Source organism: Microcebus murinus, chromosome 1 (assembly GCF_040939455.1).
Source record: "Microcebus murinus isolate Inina chromosome 1, M.murinus_Inina_mat1.0, whole genome shotgun sequence".
Lineage (NCBI taxonomy): Eukaryota > Metazoa > Chordata > Mammalia > Primates > Cheirogaleidae > Microcebus > Microcebus murinus.
This window is the reverse complement of record NC_134104.1, coordinates 14948974-14966495: the sequence shown is the minus strand read 5'-3', so window position 1 is coordinate 14966495 and position 17522 is coordinate 14948974. Positions and strand designations below refer to the sequence as shown.

General features: G+C 34.7%; 1 protein-coding gene and 1 non-coding gene across 7 annotated transcripts in view; one reads left to right on the top strand and one right to left on the bottom strand.

Annotated features, from left to right (window-relative positions):
- USP16 (ubiquitin specific peptidase 16) overlaps nt 1–17522 on the top strand; it is a 30272-nt gene that overhangs the window by 4515 nt on the left and 8235 nt on the right. For 2 of the 6 annotated variants that reach the window (XM_076000593.1, XM_012764474.2), the window contains exons 2-12: nt 5562–5740; nt 8581–8684; nt 9445–9548; nt 10436–10623; nt 11189–11284; nt 11886–12016; nt 12302–12389; nt 13410–13488; nt 14810–14901; nt 15268–15324; nt 16570–16746. In XM_076000593.1, coding sequence (XP_075856708.1) covers nt 5567–5740; nt 8581–8684; nt 9445–9548; nt 10436–10623; nt 11189–11284; nt 11886–12016; nt 12302–12389; nt 13410–13488; nt 14810–14901; nt 15268–15324; nt 16570–16746 — 1290 coding nt within the window. In that variant the 5' untranslated portion in view covers nt 5562–5566. Of the gene's footprint in view, nt 1–622; nt 686–3197; nt 3300–5561; nt 5741–8580; nt 8685–9444; nt 9549–10435; nt 10624–11188; nt 11285–11885; nt 12017–12301; nt 12390–13409; nt 13489–14809; nt 14902–15267; nt 15325–16569; nt 16747–17522 lie in introns of all 6 variants that reach the window. The other 4 variants (XM_012764472.2, XM_012764473.2, XM_012764471.2 and 1 more) reach the window with 4 other exon arrangements.
- On the bottom strand, nt 3360–3463 carry LOC142875477 (small nucleolar RNA U13). The gene has a single exon (XR_012922831.1). It is a non-coding gene; the product is annotated as a small nucleolar RNA U13 (small nucleolar RNA).

The window sequence follows — 17522 nt, the reverse complement described above, 5'->3', positions numbered from 1 at the left end:
GACAAGCAAGTGGTGGGTGGCGCGCGGCAGGGAGCACCCTACGAGTTGGGCCTGGGTTTGCAACCGCGACCATATGGTTGTTTGGAAAAGCAGGATCTGTCACCTGTCCGAATGGATGCTCTTAGGAGAGGACCAATCTGTGCAAAACTTGACACTTGCTGACAAAGTTTCCCACACGTTTACGGGTTTAATGGAACTGAGTAGGCAGGGGAAGACTGGGAGAGCAGAGAGAGAAGGGAATTGGATTAATGTGAGAGCTGGCAAGACTGGCTTTGATTTAAATTTTGTGTGGAGTCCTGCAAAGAGTAATTTGACTAAGACGCTAATTCTCATCCGAAGACTCTACCTGAAGAATCCTATAAATTGAAGTTTTATAGCTGATGGCAATCACATTTCTCTTCTTATGACTCATTAGTTACCTTATAGTTGTCAAAACTTTACTGGAGCTCTTTCCACAGCATTGGAATGACCTACTATGATCTCAGTCTGCAGCAATTACAGTTCGTCTTTCAAGTTTTTCTTTGGCGTCCAAGCTATTGCAATCCCCAAACCAGATTTACTAGTGCTGTCTTCACTACTGCAGACTTCTGACTGCTTCATTCTTCACCCTTTTTTTCACCAGAACCTGTTTGCTTCATTCTTATGCACCTACCTTTGCACCTTATAACCATCCTTTATGCCTCAGGTACTATTCTATTTTTCTATTTCAACGCAAGAAGTGTTTCTTGACCTAATGTGTACTAACGCTATGCTAGATGCTATAGGCAATCCAGAAGCTATGCCTAAAACCATTTCTTTCTCCAGAACTTCAGATTCCAGATAGAGAAATAACATATGTCCAGATTAAAGGTTTAATAAGCAGTTCACTATAGTATCTGATAAGGGGACAGGATGAATAGTGCACACTATAAACTCTGGGGAAGTTCAGTGGAGAGGTTTGTTTGTTTTTGAGACAGAGTCTCACTTTGTTGCTCTGGCTAGAGTGAATGCCATGGCTAGAGTGCCGTGGCATCAGCTTAGCTCACAGCAACGTCAAATTCCTGGGCTTAAGCAATCCTACTGCCTCAGCCTCCCGAGTAGCTGGGACTACAGGCATGGGCCACCATGCCCAGCTAATTTTTTCTATATATTTTTAGTTGTCCAATTAATTTCCTTCTTTTTTTAGTAGAGACAGGGTCTCTATTTTGCTCCGGCTGGTTTTGAACTCCTGACCTTGAGCGATCCGCCTGCCTTGGCCTCCCAGAGTGCTAGGATTACAGTATTACAGGCGTGAGCCACAACGCCCAGCCTAGAGAGGTTTATTTAAAGTAGCATGGTTGTGTAAGGCTTCATTGAAATGAAGAGCTTGGAGGATTGGTAAGATTTGGATAGGTGTGGAGAACAATTCTAGTGTTGTGGAGTAGAGTATACTGAGGAGATGAATTTGATTTGGTGGGGAGGGAAGGGTGGTCTTGGAACCCAAAGATCTGCATTTTTAAAGTGTTGTTATGAAAATCAGATGCAATAATGTTTGTGAAAGGGTTTTGATGATCAAAAGCACCATACAATTATAACTTTAGTGGTTTTTTGTTGTTGTTGTTGTTGAGAAGTAATGAGAGTCAGGATCACCAGAGAATTGGGACCAAATTCAGGTCCTCAAAGTTCAGGAGTGTGTACTAGGAAACTATTAAATGCTTTCAATCAAGAGTGATGTGACAAAAATGGCATTATTGAAATGTTGCACAGATTAGAGGGAGTTGGATTGGAGGCAAGAAATTGCGGTTCTTATTTTCTTTCTAAAATCTACAATTCTAAAGTTATATTAAATGTTATTTGTAGAGTGGGGGAAAATGCATAAAATTTACCTCTTTATATACCCATATACTTCATGTTCCTTCGTTGTTTGTTCATTCATTTTTTTGGTAAACATTTTAGATTATAGATTTGGAAAGGTGTTCTTACCGGTTATTTCATGTGGCACTCATTTTTCATACAAACTTTTTTGACTTACCTTCAATTACACTAATCCACCAACAACTATTATAAAAGAAGAATACCTCTAAGATTCTAAGCCAGGGCAGTGATGACAGCCAACTATCAGAATTTGCTGGAAATGTTTTCAAAATATATATTCCAGGCCCTACTCTCCATTTATTGAATCAGAATTTTAATAAACATCTTAGGTAAAATAAGTATTATAGTCATCTAAGAGATATGACATGAATGAATTTTTCTAATGCATGTAAAATACTTTTCAAAATCATTATTATTATTATTTTTTTTTTAATTTTTTTTTATTTTGGCATATTATGGGGGTACAGATTTTAAGGTTTCAATAAATGCCCATTTCCCCCCCTCCCCCCAAAAGTCTGAGTCTCCATCATGACCATTCCCCCAGATGGTGCACATCTCACTCATTATGTATGTATATACCCATCCCCCTCCCCCCTAAAATCATTATTATTTAAAGTTAAGTATACCTGTATATATTTCCAGTACTCTTCATGTTTTCTGATTTTGCATTGTTGACTAAAAAGATGAAGATTTGATGTGCAGCTAGATTTGTCATAGCCTTCCAGATTGGTTTTGGCAATAATATAATGTAAGTAGTTAAGAATGCAGTTGTAATCAGTTCTCATTTAGCTAATACCCATGGGAAATCCTGGCATGGAAAATGAAGAACATTGCATCACTTTTTATATTTGGCTTTGAAATTATTTTGCAAATTTTCTAATTCCCTTTAGGAGGTTGTTTTCAGAACTATTTTAAAATTCTCTTAGAGAAATTATCAGTTTAATTTGCATAGGCTACAGAGCTAAGAAAGGTAGCTTAGAAAGAAAGGAAATCAGTCTTTGGTTTAAACGTGCTACAACTATTCCACATTTACGTAGTGAGGTGTCAAATTCTTAGTAGTATCAAGTTTTGAGACCTTTCAAGATCTGTATAAGAAGACCAAGGTTCACTCCTGACCTTTGCATTTTTTGAAAACTTCTTAACCTTGCTAAAAATGTTTCCCAAGCTATGAAAAACAGAAGCAATACATCTATCTAATTTAGAGTTCTTATTGAAAATTTGATGATATATGTGAATGGTCTTTGTAAATTATAAAGTGTGATAAACATGCAAAATATTATATGTGGCTTAGTTATATTGTTATCTCCTAAAAGAAATATAAAACTTTTTTTTTTTGGTTAAGCTAACTTTATCTTGTTTTTTAGATTGTTATTTTGTGTCAATAAGTAATCCATAAAGTGCCACCATGGGAAAGAAACGGACAAAGGGAAAAACTGTTCCAATTGATGATTCCTCTGAATCTTTAGGTATATTTCATTAATTGAGTCTTTTTTAAAAATTTATTTTTAATTAATTTTTTAAGTTCAAGTCAGATGGGTAATGTGCCTATGTCGTAACAAGGTTTGAGGGAGGCACATCTCACACATGCGAATGAAGACCCAATCATCATGCTTATGAACTACAAAAGAATCTCATTAATTGAATTTTTAGTGTTAATATCCCTAAATGGGTATATATTTAAAATATAAAAATGGGATCAAAGTATATATTATTGTTATAGAATCTGCATTTTAATGTATTGTTTAAGTCTACATAATCACTTAAATCACTTAATAGTCTTCTACAACATTTTTAATGGCATATTATTCTATTGATATAAAGGACCATGGGTGCATGTTTCATAATTTATTTAGCTAGTCCCCTACCATTAGAGATTTAGGTAATCTTTAACTTTTTAGTATTATGAAAGGAGCAATAGTAAAAACATCTTTGCAGCTAAGTCTCTGTGCATATCCAGATATTTTCTTAGTATAGATCCTAGAAGTAGAATTGCTGAATTGAAGGATATAAATATTTTCCAGGCTCTTTTGATTCTTTTGCTAAATTCCCAACTAGAAATGGTTTGCTAATTTACAGGCTCCCTCATAGCATAATAAAATGCCCATGTCCCTGGACCTTTATCAATACTGGTTAGTGTTATTTGTAAATTCTGTGCTGATTTGAAAGTTGAAAAATGGTACCTTCTTTTTTTAGTTTGTATTTCTTTGACTACTACTGGGATTCTGTAGTTTCATTTATATTTCTTCTCTTAGTACAAGTTTATTGGACATAAAGCTCATTGTGACACTTGAGTAGTTTCTATGTTTCCTGTGTCCCTGAAACAATCCAGGCTCTTTAGAGTGGTTTATAAAGCCTTTTATTTGTCTGAAACAGAGTGTTTAGTCTCGGGTCCAGCTGCTCGTTTTTACCCATTGTATGACTCTGCCATTTGCGGAGGCATCATGCACTTTTGCATGCCTTTGTTCATGGGATTGGAGATTGCCCTTTACTACGTAAGGTCATGGTTTAGAATGTGAGCTATGAAGTCAGAAAAACTCGAGTCCAGATTCTGGCATAGCTACTCCATAGTTATGTGACCTTGGGCACTAAATCTTACTTTTCTCATTTGTCATTGGGACTAATAGTGTCTTCCTTCTAGGGTGATTGAGAGTTAAATGAGCTAATGTATGTAAAACATTTAGCAAGGCTCATAGGAAGTATTTAATCAGCATCAGAAATTTTTATTACTATTAATATCTTCCAGGACTGTACAGATGTTATGTCACTTGTGAAACTTTTGGTGACTTCAGCCTTCTCTTCCTGTTTTGGAGATTCTTATACCTTAATTTATTAACTACTTCTTGCCAGAATGTGAGCTACTCAAAAGAGAAGAGCTGCGACTTAGTCAGTTTTAGGTTCCTGAACATCTAGCACAGTGCCTGGCCTGTAGTAGGTGTATTGTTGACTGAATGAAAGAACTTCTCTACAAACCTTTAAAGATAAGGAGAATCATAAATATCATAAAGGGCCTTAATTTAAAGGAAGTAGCCAAATAAATTGAAATGAATTTGTAGAGGTGTTCGTGACTATATTAGGACTTTAAAAAAGCAAAATTTCAAATTTGTATAAAATCTGTTACATATTCATCTCAATGTTCAAATATCAAATACAATTTTACATTTTCAAATTATTTAACAGTGTCTTTATAGAGTACAGTTGACCCTTGAACAATGTGGGAGTTAGAAGTGCTGAACCCTCACACAGTCAGAAATCTGAGTATAACTTTGACTTCCCCAAAACTTAACTACTAATAGCGTACTGATGACCAGTAGCATTACCAATAATAAACAGTGATTAAGACATATTTTGTGTGTTATATGTATTGTACACTACATTCTTCCAATGAGGTAAGATAGAGAAAATAAAATGTTATTAAGGAAATCGTAAGGAAGAGAAAATGTATTTACTATTCATTAAGTGAAAGTAGATCACTATAAAGGTCTTCATTCTTGTTTTCGTGTTGAGTAGGCTGAGGAGGGGGAGGAAGTGGAGGGATTGGTTTTGCTGTTTCAAAGTGTGGCAGAGAAGAAAGAAAATCTACATATAAGTTCACCTGAGTTGTTCAACCTTGTGGTGTTCAAGGGCCAACTGTAAATTCATTTTTGAAGTTTGAATGAAGGGAAAGTTTTGAGATTAACTGAAGAAAGCTATTTTTGACTTCAAATATTCTTTATTATTTATTTTAATAGAACCTATGTGCAGACACATTAGAAAAGGATTGGAACAAGGTAATCTGAAAAAGGCTTTAGTGAATGTGGAATGGAATATTTGCCAAGACTGCAAGACAGACAATAAAGTAAAAGATAAGTCTGAAGAAGAAACAGAAGAAAACCCTTCAGTTTGGCTATGTCTTAAATGTGGCCATCAGGTACGCTTACTTTTTGATCAATATAGGATTTTAGAAAACTCTTTGAACTCGTTTTAGAAGGTATTGCCTAAAAGTAAAGTATGGGTGAATAGGATATCAGCTGGCATAGGTCATGTTGTCTGGGGAACTGATTCTGAGACTGAGATGTGTGCATAAGTGGTTTATGGGGAGTGCTCTCAGGTACCACACTAGTAAGGGAGTGAGGGAAGCAGGATTAGGCAGAGGGGGAAGTTGAATGAAGAGGCAGTTGCAATAGAGTGTCAGCCAATCCCACAGTAAACTCTTGCCTGAATTGAGGCAAGGGTTCAGGCCTTTCTGCCTGTAGACTAGTTGTTGGATATGGGTTGCCCCTGGAGCGAGGGGAGTAACCTTGGGCAAGGCAGCTCCTGTTCTTGAGGATAATTCCTGGGAATAGACAGACTGGGCTATGAGCTCTTAGTAGGCCTCATTCCCTGCAGCTGGGGAAATGAGTACCTTGGTGTTAAGGGGTGTGGGGGGTATCTGGCTAGCACATCACAGTATCTCCTCCACCAGCTCACAGGTATTACCATGTACTAAAAGTTGGGGCCTCTCAGTCACCCTTAGTGTTGGCAGATTAAGTTTATATGTTAGGAAACTGGGCTACCAGGAAGTTTTGTCATGAGGCTTCAAGATGAGGCATACAGCTAATTTTTTTTTTCACATTTTTTTTTTTTTTGAGACAGAGTCTCGCTTTGTTGCCCAGGCTAGAGTGCCGTGGCGTCAGCCTAGCTCACAGCAACCTCAAACTCCTGGTCTCAAGCCATCCTCCTGCCTCAGCCTCCCGAGTAGCTGGGACTACAGGCATGCGCCACCATGCCCGGCTAATTTTTTCTATATATGTTAGTTGGCCAATTAATTTCTTTGTATTTATAGTAGAGGCGGGGTCTCACTATTGCTCAGGCTGGTTTCAAACTCTTTATCTCGAGCAATCCGCCCGCCTCGGCCTCCCAGAGAGCTAGGACTACAGGTGTGAGCCACCGCGCCCGGCCTAGTTTTTGAGAGGTTATAATTGTAACCTCTTAAGTATATGTGGCAAGCATGAATATATTTGCTTTTTCAATTTTTCAGAAACCATTTTCTATTATAAATTTATAAAAATAATACAGTGTCAATATTAACTGTAGCTTTTTCCCACTAGTTATCTTTTGCACTGTTCGCTAGTGATTCTTAAATATTGTCTCAAGACATCTCATTTTTATGTTTCAAATGATCTCAAATGGTATTATAATTTTCAAAATTAATTATCAAATTTCAAAATTAATTAAATATCAAATTTTAATTCATTTATTTTGGAATTAAATGCTGAGTATAATAAATTAAACCAATAGTGTTTTATATTATAGCTAAAGAATTAAAAGCCACTGATACATATTTCTCTTCCAGAGTATATATTTAACTGCAATAGAAACAGAACCAGTTATTGTAGTGCAGGCCAAGAGTTGGTAGCTTGCTTCAGATAGATACACGGTGAAGATGTGTTTGTTAGCAGTGATCTAAACAGCTGGGAGCAAAAATTCTGGTTATGTCCTTTTATGTATAAGCCTATGCATCTTTTAGGTGAAAGTCTCCCATTTACTTGTTCAATTAGTTCTTTTTTTTTTTTTTCAATTAGTTCTTATTGGCCACCTCCTATGTGCTAGATTTTTTGGTAATAGAAAGATTAATTGTATTAATTTGAGCCTTCAGGATTTATAATCTGGGGAGAAAAGTTATAAAAAATTAACTTCAGTGCAAGGTAGAAAACAAAGAATGCCACAAGGAATTTATACCATGTTTTATAGGAGTTTGTTTACAGGAAGAATACAGTATTTTCTCATGTGGGAGGATAGCATTGGCTTCCAAGAGGAGGTGGTTTTTTTTTTTTTTTTTTGAGACAGAGTCTCACTTTGTTGTCCAGGCTAGAGTGAGTGCCGTGGCGTCAGCCTAGCTCACAGCAACCTCAAACTCCTGGGCTTGAGTGATCCTTCTGCCTCAGCCCCCTGAGTAGCTGGGACTATAGGCATGCGCCACCATGCCCGGCTAATTTTTTATATATATATCAGTTGGCCAATTAATTTCTTTCTATTTATAGTAGAGACGGGGTCTCGCTCTTGCTCAGGCTGGTTTTGAACTCCTGACCTCGAGCAATCCGCCCGCCTCGGCCTCCCAAGAGCTAGGATTACAGGCGTGAGCCACAGCGCCCGGCCTGAAGAGGTGGTTTTTGATCACGATTCTGAAGAGTGGGTGGGATTTGGTAAGGTAGCAGTGATGATAATGGATTCCAGGATAAGTAGAATGACAAGAACAAAATTGTATAAAGCACTTTGTTTTTAGCTGGAAGTTGGTACGTGAATAGAATATGGTAGTTAATGCTGGAAAGGTAGCTTGGGATCCAATGGTGTCAGGTTTGTTCAATAGGAGTTTAAGAAAGCAGTTAATCATTTTTGGATTATATAGGAACATAACTTTGCATTAGGAACATTAAACTGAAAGAATATGTGTGTGAAGAATGAGGCTGAAGTTAGGGGAATTTTTAGGAGGCTATTAAGGAGTCTAAACCAGACCCAATGAGTAATTTCATTAATGTGCTTTAAATAGAGTGGAAAGTTGGAGAAGAAGAGTACTTTTAGTGCACGGTCTTAAAATACCTTCCTTAAATGTCTTTCATTGTTCATGGATATTTAAGTTTTAGTAAAATCCAGAATCTATAACATTTTATTCTTGAAATTGTAAGAATGGCAGAATCTCTTCAGCCAGTTCCTTATTCACGATAGATTTTGAATTCTCTCCTCCTTTGATAAATTTTTGTGGCTTTGAGGTTTATGATTTTGATTTTCTAGGGCTGTGGCAGAAATTCTGAGGAGCAGCATGCTTTGAAACACTATATGACGCCAAGATCTGAACCTCACTGTTTGGTTCTTAATTTGGACAATTGGAGTGTATGGTGAGCTTCAATTCCTGTGCCTGCTGGGTAGAAATTATTTGAAATATTGGAGAATGGAAGTGTTTGAAATGAAGAAACTTAAAATTTTAAAAATACTTGTTTAAATGTTATCATTTTCAGAAGGCTAGAGAATGTGGTGTTACGAGAAGCTTTTGCTTATTGCACAAACACAAAAATTATAGCATGTAGAAGACTTAAGAATCTTCACCCTTTTTTCTTGTGGTATTATAAAGCACATGTGGAGATTAAGATACTAAGAACAAATTTCATATGCACGAGAATATAATAAAATTTCGGCAATGAATTTGCATGAAAGTAAATGTCAGGCTGGTATGTTGTATTTTAATATCATTAAAACCAATTTTTATGTTATTAAAAATCATTTTCACAATAATTTTCACTGAACATCATCTACCACTTGTAAAATTTGTTAATTTTGTTGGTGTAGGTCTATAATATTCAGAAGTATGTATAGAGAAAACTTTTGATTTTTAACATTGTAACCAGCCCAGTAAAATGTTTGGAGTTTTTCACAGTACTATTTAAATGTATAATAGTTATAATTGTGGCTAACCTTGCTAATAATAAACCAGAGTTAATATGCATAGTCTTCTTCAAGAAAACATAGAATTTTTATTTTCAGTCTCTCTAAAAGAATGATTTGGCAATAACACACTTTGAATTTCAGAAATCATAATCTGTGTCTCATTTTTAATTGTCAGTTTGTCATTTTTCTTCTCTGTGATCTTTTGGGACATAGGTGTTACATATGTGATGATGAGGTCCAGTATTGTAGTTCAAACCGATTGGGTCAAGTGGTTGACTATGTTAGAAAGCAAGCCAGTATTACAACTCCAAAACCAGGTAAAGTGATTTCTTTATGTATCTGCTGATATTTAAATTTATTTGTTATGCTACCTACCTTACATACCACTGAATAACATTAGTGATAGTTGATTTCAAAACTATGAAACTCTTTTTGGTTTAATAATAAGGTGTTAGAATGAGAAGGGATGCGAGAAACGATCTTGTCAGATGTGGTGAAGGGTCTGTACTAAGGTAATGGGCAGTAGGCCTGTTCCCAAAACCCTGGCCTGGACTTAACTATAGACCTGCTTTCTACTGTATTCACTGTGGTACATTTTGTAATAGCAAGATTTCAGTCTGTCTGCTGGGATGATATAAAAGTAAAGTATTTGTAACTCCTTCTAATGTTCAGATACTTTCTTAGGCTCTATCTTTCCATGCAAAATTAAATTAATTGGTTGGCATATATCATTTGCTTTAAGCTTTTTCTTTAAATCTTACCATCACAAATACCTTTGTCAGAGCCAGAACTGTTTTATACTTCAGAATTAGGTTTAGACCCACAGAATTCATTTAAAAATTGATTACATGTCCATGTTCTTTACTTGATTTTTTCTACTCTAATTTCACAAGGTAATATATGCTCATTTGTGAAGAATTTTTGTGTAGTAAAAAGCAGAAGATTTATACTGAAGCATATACTGTTTGGTTTCACTTGTTGGACTAATGCTTGTATCACTTCTGAATATTTTTTGTTTGTTGGCTCTTCTTTCTTTCGATGGTAATTTACCTATATTTGTTAGGTAACATTTTAAAATCAAATAGGTGGCAAATAATGGTATTAGATAAAAGTTACAAATTCTAGTACTGTCTCCCAAGTATAACTTTGCATTTGATATGGCTTTGTTACACATTTTGTTAAATCTTTTCTTCTTCTTTTAAAGCAGAAAAAGATAATGGGAACATTGAACTGGAAAATAAAAAATTAGAAAAAGAGAGTAAAAATGAACAAGAGAGAGAAAAAAAGGAAAACATGGCTAAAGAAAATCCTCCCATGAATTCTACTTCTCAAATAAGTGTGAAAGGACTCAGTAATTTGGGAAATACATGTTTCTTCAATGCAGTTATGCAGGTGCCAGTGTCAATCCCCCCCAATCCCCTGCCCCTTTAAAAACCTAGACTTTTCCTCATAGGATCTGTTACTTAGAGTATTGAGTTTTTCCCCTAAGTAGCTTATTTCTATATATTAAAAAAAACCTGAAGGAAATGTTTATTGCATGGCAGTAAGACATTGGTAAGCTCTGGGGTACATTGGGATCTGAAACAAACATGGCCCCTGCCCTCCTGGAGCTTGCACTGGGGTGAGGGATGCACAGGATAATCTAGTACAGAAACAGATGTGTAGCTACAAGTGGTGGTGAGAGGTGGGGGGTGGGTAGGGATAGGTAGTTCCGATTGGGTGGTGGGAGAATGCCCCTCTGAGGTGATGAATAAGCTTAGAACTGAAGTATTTATGAGCCTAATAAGAGTAGGGAGAGGAACTTGCTGTGACTTTTCATTTCCCAAGTATAGATACAGTAAAGATTTCAGTGTTGGTTGTGATTTTCTATTTTGATAAAATAGATACTTAAGAAATATTTGAATGAATTGATTTCCTTTTAGATAATTTTCCTTTTCTTTTTCATCCTATATTTCAGAATTTGTCACAAACACCAGTTCTTAGAGAACTACTAAAAGAAGTAAAAATGTCTGGAACAATTGTAAAAATTGAACCACCTGATTTGGCACTAACAGTATGTTCTTTAAAGTTTTCTTTTATAATTATTAACTTTTCTCTTGTGAATATGCATATTGTAAATTATTTTAAGGAACTGACACTCATTTCCAACTTTTTGTTTGGTATTGGTTAATTTCACGCTGCCAAGTTAAACATTTTCAGGCTAACAGAAATTATAAGGAGCTCTTACATTTGTTTGATCTGGATATACTCTGTTTTTCTGTGCTTAGGAAATTGTTTAGCTTCCTTCTTGGGGATGTTGTTTATATTTGTGAAGCTCTAGGCCTGTGTTATTATTCTTAACATCTCTTAATGTGACTCTCTTAAGCTGTGTAGCCAAATGAATATTATCTCATCCGTTTTTATTGTTTACATTTTGCTTTGGCTCTTTCACTTCTTAGGTAGTAAGTTCCTGATAAGCTAAAACTAAAATAGTAGAGCTGAATTCTTCATAAGACAATCTACTACCAGAAACTTTCTGTATATTTCGATATACATTTTAAACTTTTAAATAGGGCAGCTGTGTCAGGAACATTGGTAATATATGTTAACTAATTACATTTTGTAAATGATTCCAAAATTTGACTGAAGAAATTAATTTTTGTTCTTATATTTAGGAACCCTTAGAAATAAACCTTGAGCCTCCAGGCCCTCTTACTTTAGCCATGAGCCAGTTTCTTAATGAGATGCAAGAGACCAAAAAGGGAATTGTGACACCTAAAGAACTCTTTTCTCAGGTCTGTAAAAAGTGAGTATCCACTTTGATTGTACTTTCGGTCCTTCAGCTGCTGAGAAATAATATAAAAAATTTGATAGCATTAGAGTCAACCCAGTACACATATATTTCATTTGGATTAAAAAATATACACTATGTGATAATAATTGACTCTGCCAAGGGTATGGGCTAACCAGAAATTTTGAGAAACTAAACCCCTCTTAGATTTGGGAGATGATCCTAAGATTCTGTAAAAGTGGCTTTGTATTTTAGGAGGCTTATCATTGCATATCTATCTTTGTTTTTGTTTTTCTGTAGAGCAGTGCGGTTTAAAGGCTATCAGCAGCAAGACAGCCAGGAGCTGCTTCGCTATTTATTGGACGGGATGAGAGCGGAAGAACACCAAGTTAGCATATTATGACCATTGTATTTTATAATCCCATGTTTATGAGCTTGCCTGTCATTTGATATCTTAAGGGTTATTAAAGCAATGAAAGCTGGTTATGAGGCTACTGTACTTTTAAATTTTTCCCTATACCAGCTTTTTCAACCAGTATGTTTTTTCATCATTAGAATGAATCAAGAGAATTAGAAATCTCTTTCTCCTGATGTCTTAGTTTACTTGATGTTTACAGCATTATTGTTCTTTAAGAGTTCTTTTGAACTAGCCTCTACTAGGAGAGCTGCAAAGTATTAGAAAATATTTATCCTCTAATGATTCCCAGTTCCAGAGCACCTTTACTCATTTTCTGAGTGATTTAAGTTTTTTGAATCTAGGAAGTAAGAGTCAGGGAACATTTGTTGGATTTTAAAATTTTTGTTAATTGCCAGGATATAAAATAATGTATTTGAGGATGTGCATTAATAATATAATAGTAATAATATTGATAACTAATGTTTATTTTTCACTTTATGCCAAGCATTATTCTCAGTGTTTCATATGAATTATGTTACTTAATTTTCACAATATTTCTATGAGGTAGATGCTGTGATTTTCTGATTGGATAGATCCTGAAGTAGGGGGTAGAGAGGTGTTCAGTACCTAGTTCAAGGTTACCCGATAATGATGAAGCCGGGCTTTGAGTGCTGGAGTCAGTCCCTGTAACCACACTGCTTTTAGGGCAAGGTATTTCAGTATCTTTCCAAAGGAGGTGGGCATGTTCTGAAAAGCTTTGATTTGAACGGTTTAAGATCTTCACATGATAAGCTAGATCCATTTTTCAGGGGTTAGTGATTGCTTTATAGGCATAATTCTTTTTAGCTCCTTGAATTAATTTTGAAAATGTGATTTTGGAAATATTAATTTTTACTTCAGTAAATCTGGGGAGCTACATCTTAATCACTTTCTTGACTTGATTACATATATTCTAAGGAAAATAAAATTTAAAATTTAATAGTATATATATATCCATTTTATTACTTTTAGAGAGTGAGTAAAGGAATTCTTAAAGCATTTGGTAATTCTACTGAAAAATTGGATGAAGAACTAAAAAATAAAGTTAAAGGTAATGTCTAACTTTTTGAACTAAAACAACTATAGTTGAATTCCTTTGTACCTCAGGACAAGATTGCTGGCACATGTATTTCAAATCCACAATTATTAACATAATTTCCCTTTATGACCATGATTTTTAAAAAGTATTCAGTACTCCAACAGTGAATATTTTAGAAAAATTTAACTTGTGGTATATTCTTTTTATGCATTATTACAATGAAATTCATAAAGGAAGAGCTGAGTCAAAATTTTTCAAAAGTGGAGAATTATAATTAGCAGTAATACCTGCATTATACTTAAAAGTGTGAGTTGTTAGTAGCTGACTCACGGAGCCAAATTAGTTCTTATCGTTGTTTGGCATGTAAAGATTTAGGACAGATCTGTCCAATAGAACTTCCTGTGTTGATGAAACTCTATGCTGTTCTTTTTTTTTAATTTAACTTAATCCCCACCGTGATAGTATACGCTGTTCTAAATAGAATCCACTAGCCACATGTGGCTGTTGAGTTCGTGAAGTGACTGGTGAAATTGAGGAACTAAATTTTTATTTTTATTTAGTTATAACTAAATTTAAATGGCCACAAGTGACTAAGAGCTACTGTATTGTAAAGCACAGGTTCAAATCAACTCATAGCAACTCTTTACCTCCTTGGTGCCTTTTAAAGACTGGCAAGTAACAGAACAGAATTGTTGTGCCTGCTGGCATTATCTGTCATAAAAGTGTGTTTCTGTGTAAATGGACACTTACCATTTGCAAAATGCTTATAGGGTGTTTGGAAAATTGGCTGGTCAGGTAGTAAAATTATATTTATCATGATTATTTCTGGGAACACAAAAATTAAAAGAGGATTTTGTTTGAAATATATTCCCGAGGTTTTTGTTTTTTAAATATAAAAGGAGTTCAGTCTTAGAATTCATAAAGCAAATTACATGTATTTTGTCTCTAAATTTGCTACTGTGATATCTTTCTTTAGTCCTTAAAGTTAGAATGTTAGCGCTAGAACTAGGGAGCTAGACTATCATTCAGCCTAGTCCCAGCTACTCCTTTTACTAATGGGCTTAGTGATATGCAGAGGGTCTCATTGATTTGTAATTTATTTCCCACTGACTAGATCTTGGGTAAGAACATTTTTTTCTTATTCATAAAAGGTGGTTGTGTTAAATTTTATTATGCTTAGAGGTGGAGTGTATGCTGTATAAAATTATGGTAATTATGAATAGAGAAAAAGTCTGTGGGAAAGGGAATTTAAAATTTTAGAAGTGGATACATAAGTAGTTTTAATTTTTCTTAATTATAAAAAGGTAACTGATAAACCTTTTTTTCTTTATAGATTATGAAAAGAAAAAATCAATACCAAGTTTTGTGGACCGTATCTTTGGTGGTGAACTAACTAGTACAATCATGTGTGATGAATGCAGAACTGTAAGTAGATGTAGTATGGGCTGGATTTATTCATTAATATTTATAGAGTATGGTTTATCCGTTATTTCTTTCAAAAACAGAAATGTCTAACTTCATAGGATATTCTTTGTTGAACTATCTAAATATGGCTGGTTCTTTGCTGGAAATATCAACATTCCTTAAATCTTGAAGAAAAGTTACTTTAACATTTTAGTTTATTTTCCTCAACCCAAAGTTCACCGTGTTGTATAATTTTCATTTCAAATTTTCTTAAGCTGTGTTTATTTAAAACCTACTCCCACCCCCCAAGGCAGGGAGAATCTTACTATGTAATGTTTAAAGTGAATCTTTTCCTTCCTTTTACATTTTCTTTTTTGATTGGTTAAGGTCTCCTTGGTTCATGAATCTTTCCTTGATTTGTCTCTCCCAGTTTTAGATGATCAGGTAAGACTATTTGATTTATTTTATTAAAGTAGACTTTTTTCTTCTCTGTTAGATTTTTTTTTTTTTTTTTTTTTTTTTTTTTTGAGACAGAGTCTCGCTTTGTTGCCCAGGCTAGAGTGAGTGCCGTGGCGTCAGCCTAGCTCACAGCAACCTCAAACTCCTGGGCTCGAGTGATCCTTCTGCCTCAGCCTCCCGGGTAGCTGGGACTACAGGCATGCGCCACCATGCCCGGCTAATTTTTTATATATATATATCAGTTGGCCAATTAATTTCTTTCTATTTATAGTAGAGACGGGGTCTCGCTCTTGCTCAGGCTGGTTTCGAACTCCTGACCTTGAGCAATCCGCCCGCCTCGGCCTCCCAAGAGCTAGGATTACAGGCGTGAGCCACAGCGCCCGGCCCTCTGTTAGATTTTATGGAGGTAGTCTTGTCACTTTTTTCAAGTTTGTACATTATTAGCTGTTGGAGAAATTTTTCTTAATCTATCCTAAAAGAATAATTTTTAGGATTTGAATAAAGAACGTGAAAAATACTCGTTTTAAAAAAGAGGATATGTCTAGAATTTTTTATAGGTAATTAACCTGATTGGTTTACATATAGGGAAGTATTTTCTTCATATTAAAATTACTATTTGTTTTCATTATTTAAGACCACAAATCCCTTGCAGACTTAGGTTCATAAATAGAGTATTATCTCAGTTTTAAGCCATATTAGTTTGGTTCCTTTTAAGTAGTAGTAGGGAAAAAGCATGTTATGAAAAGTTGGATCAATCATTATTCAACTTCATATGAATTATGAGTCCCTTGGCCTGTTAATTAATGATTAAAGTCTCACCAAACTTACTTTATTTTCTATACTCTCAAATTGTCATTTACATTCAAAGGAAGAAAAGAAAAAGAAGGAATATCTATATTGTGAAATCACTTATAAACAGAAAGTACATTTGAGAATGGACATATTACAGTGTGATAAGCATATTATCTAATAAAATTCATTGTATTTGTTACACTTGCATGTGAAGTTGCCTTTTTGCTGTTTCATTGGTTTGCTCATTTTCTCAGTTTGTGAAGATTGCTTTCTAGTATATGAGATTAATGAATTTTGTCCTGAAAATATTTTTAAGTATTGTGGAAAATAAAACTAGTATAAAATAGGAGTAGAAATATATTTAGGTAGCATGGATGTCTTTTCACCAAACAGTAGTGGTAAAATTTTGCTTTTGACCAATATTCTCTATATTTTAAGAGTGGTAAGAAAAGTATAAATGATAAAAATCTGAAAAAGACAATGGAGGATGAAGATAAAGACAGTGAGGAAGAAAAAGATAATGACAGTTACATAAAAGAGCGAAATGATATGCCTTCTGGAACGAGTAAGCACTTACAGAAAAAAGCAAAAAAGCAAGCCAAAAAGCAAGCCAAGGTGGGTAATTAGGAGGAAAATCATGCTTTTCTGATTTTATATTTTGAACTATTGAGTTTGTAGTGTGAATGACCTTAGCAGACATGTCTGTTATTTTATTAGCATGTACAGCACTTTCATTTGGCAATTACAGAATTAGTTCATTTAATATTCTCTCAGGGAAATTGTTTTGAGTATATGTGAAGAAAATGTGCTATTTAAAAAGTCTGGTATCATTTGTGACAACTATTTTTAATAAGTTTAGTTCATTTTTAACTTAATTGTTTGAGTTAATACATTGTTATTCACAAATTTAGAAATATATAAATGCATACAATAAAAGCCACCTTCCTACTGCTGTTCTTTAATGACATAGACAACCACTTTCATTGGTTTCCTCTGTCTTGGCATTTCTCTTGGAAAATATGAGCAAAGATAAATATGTAGTTTTGTTTTTTATCTCCCTGTTTTACTTATATACACTGTTCTGGACCTTGTTTTTTGTTTGTTTATACTTAATTAGATTCTTGGAAGCCTTTTCATTCTAAGATACAAAGCTGCTGCTTTTATTTTTTTTCAATCGCTGCATGGTATTCTGTTTTATGGGTATACCATAATGCATTTAGCCATTTCTTTATTGATTTAGGTTCTTTCTAGTCTTTTGCTGTAATGGCCAATGCTGCAGTGAATAACCTGATACATATGTCATCTGTAGGGTAAATTTTGAGATAGAGGGATTACATTTGTAGTTTTGATAGATATTACCTAATTGTCCTTCACAAAGGTTGTACCTATTT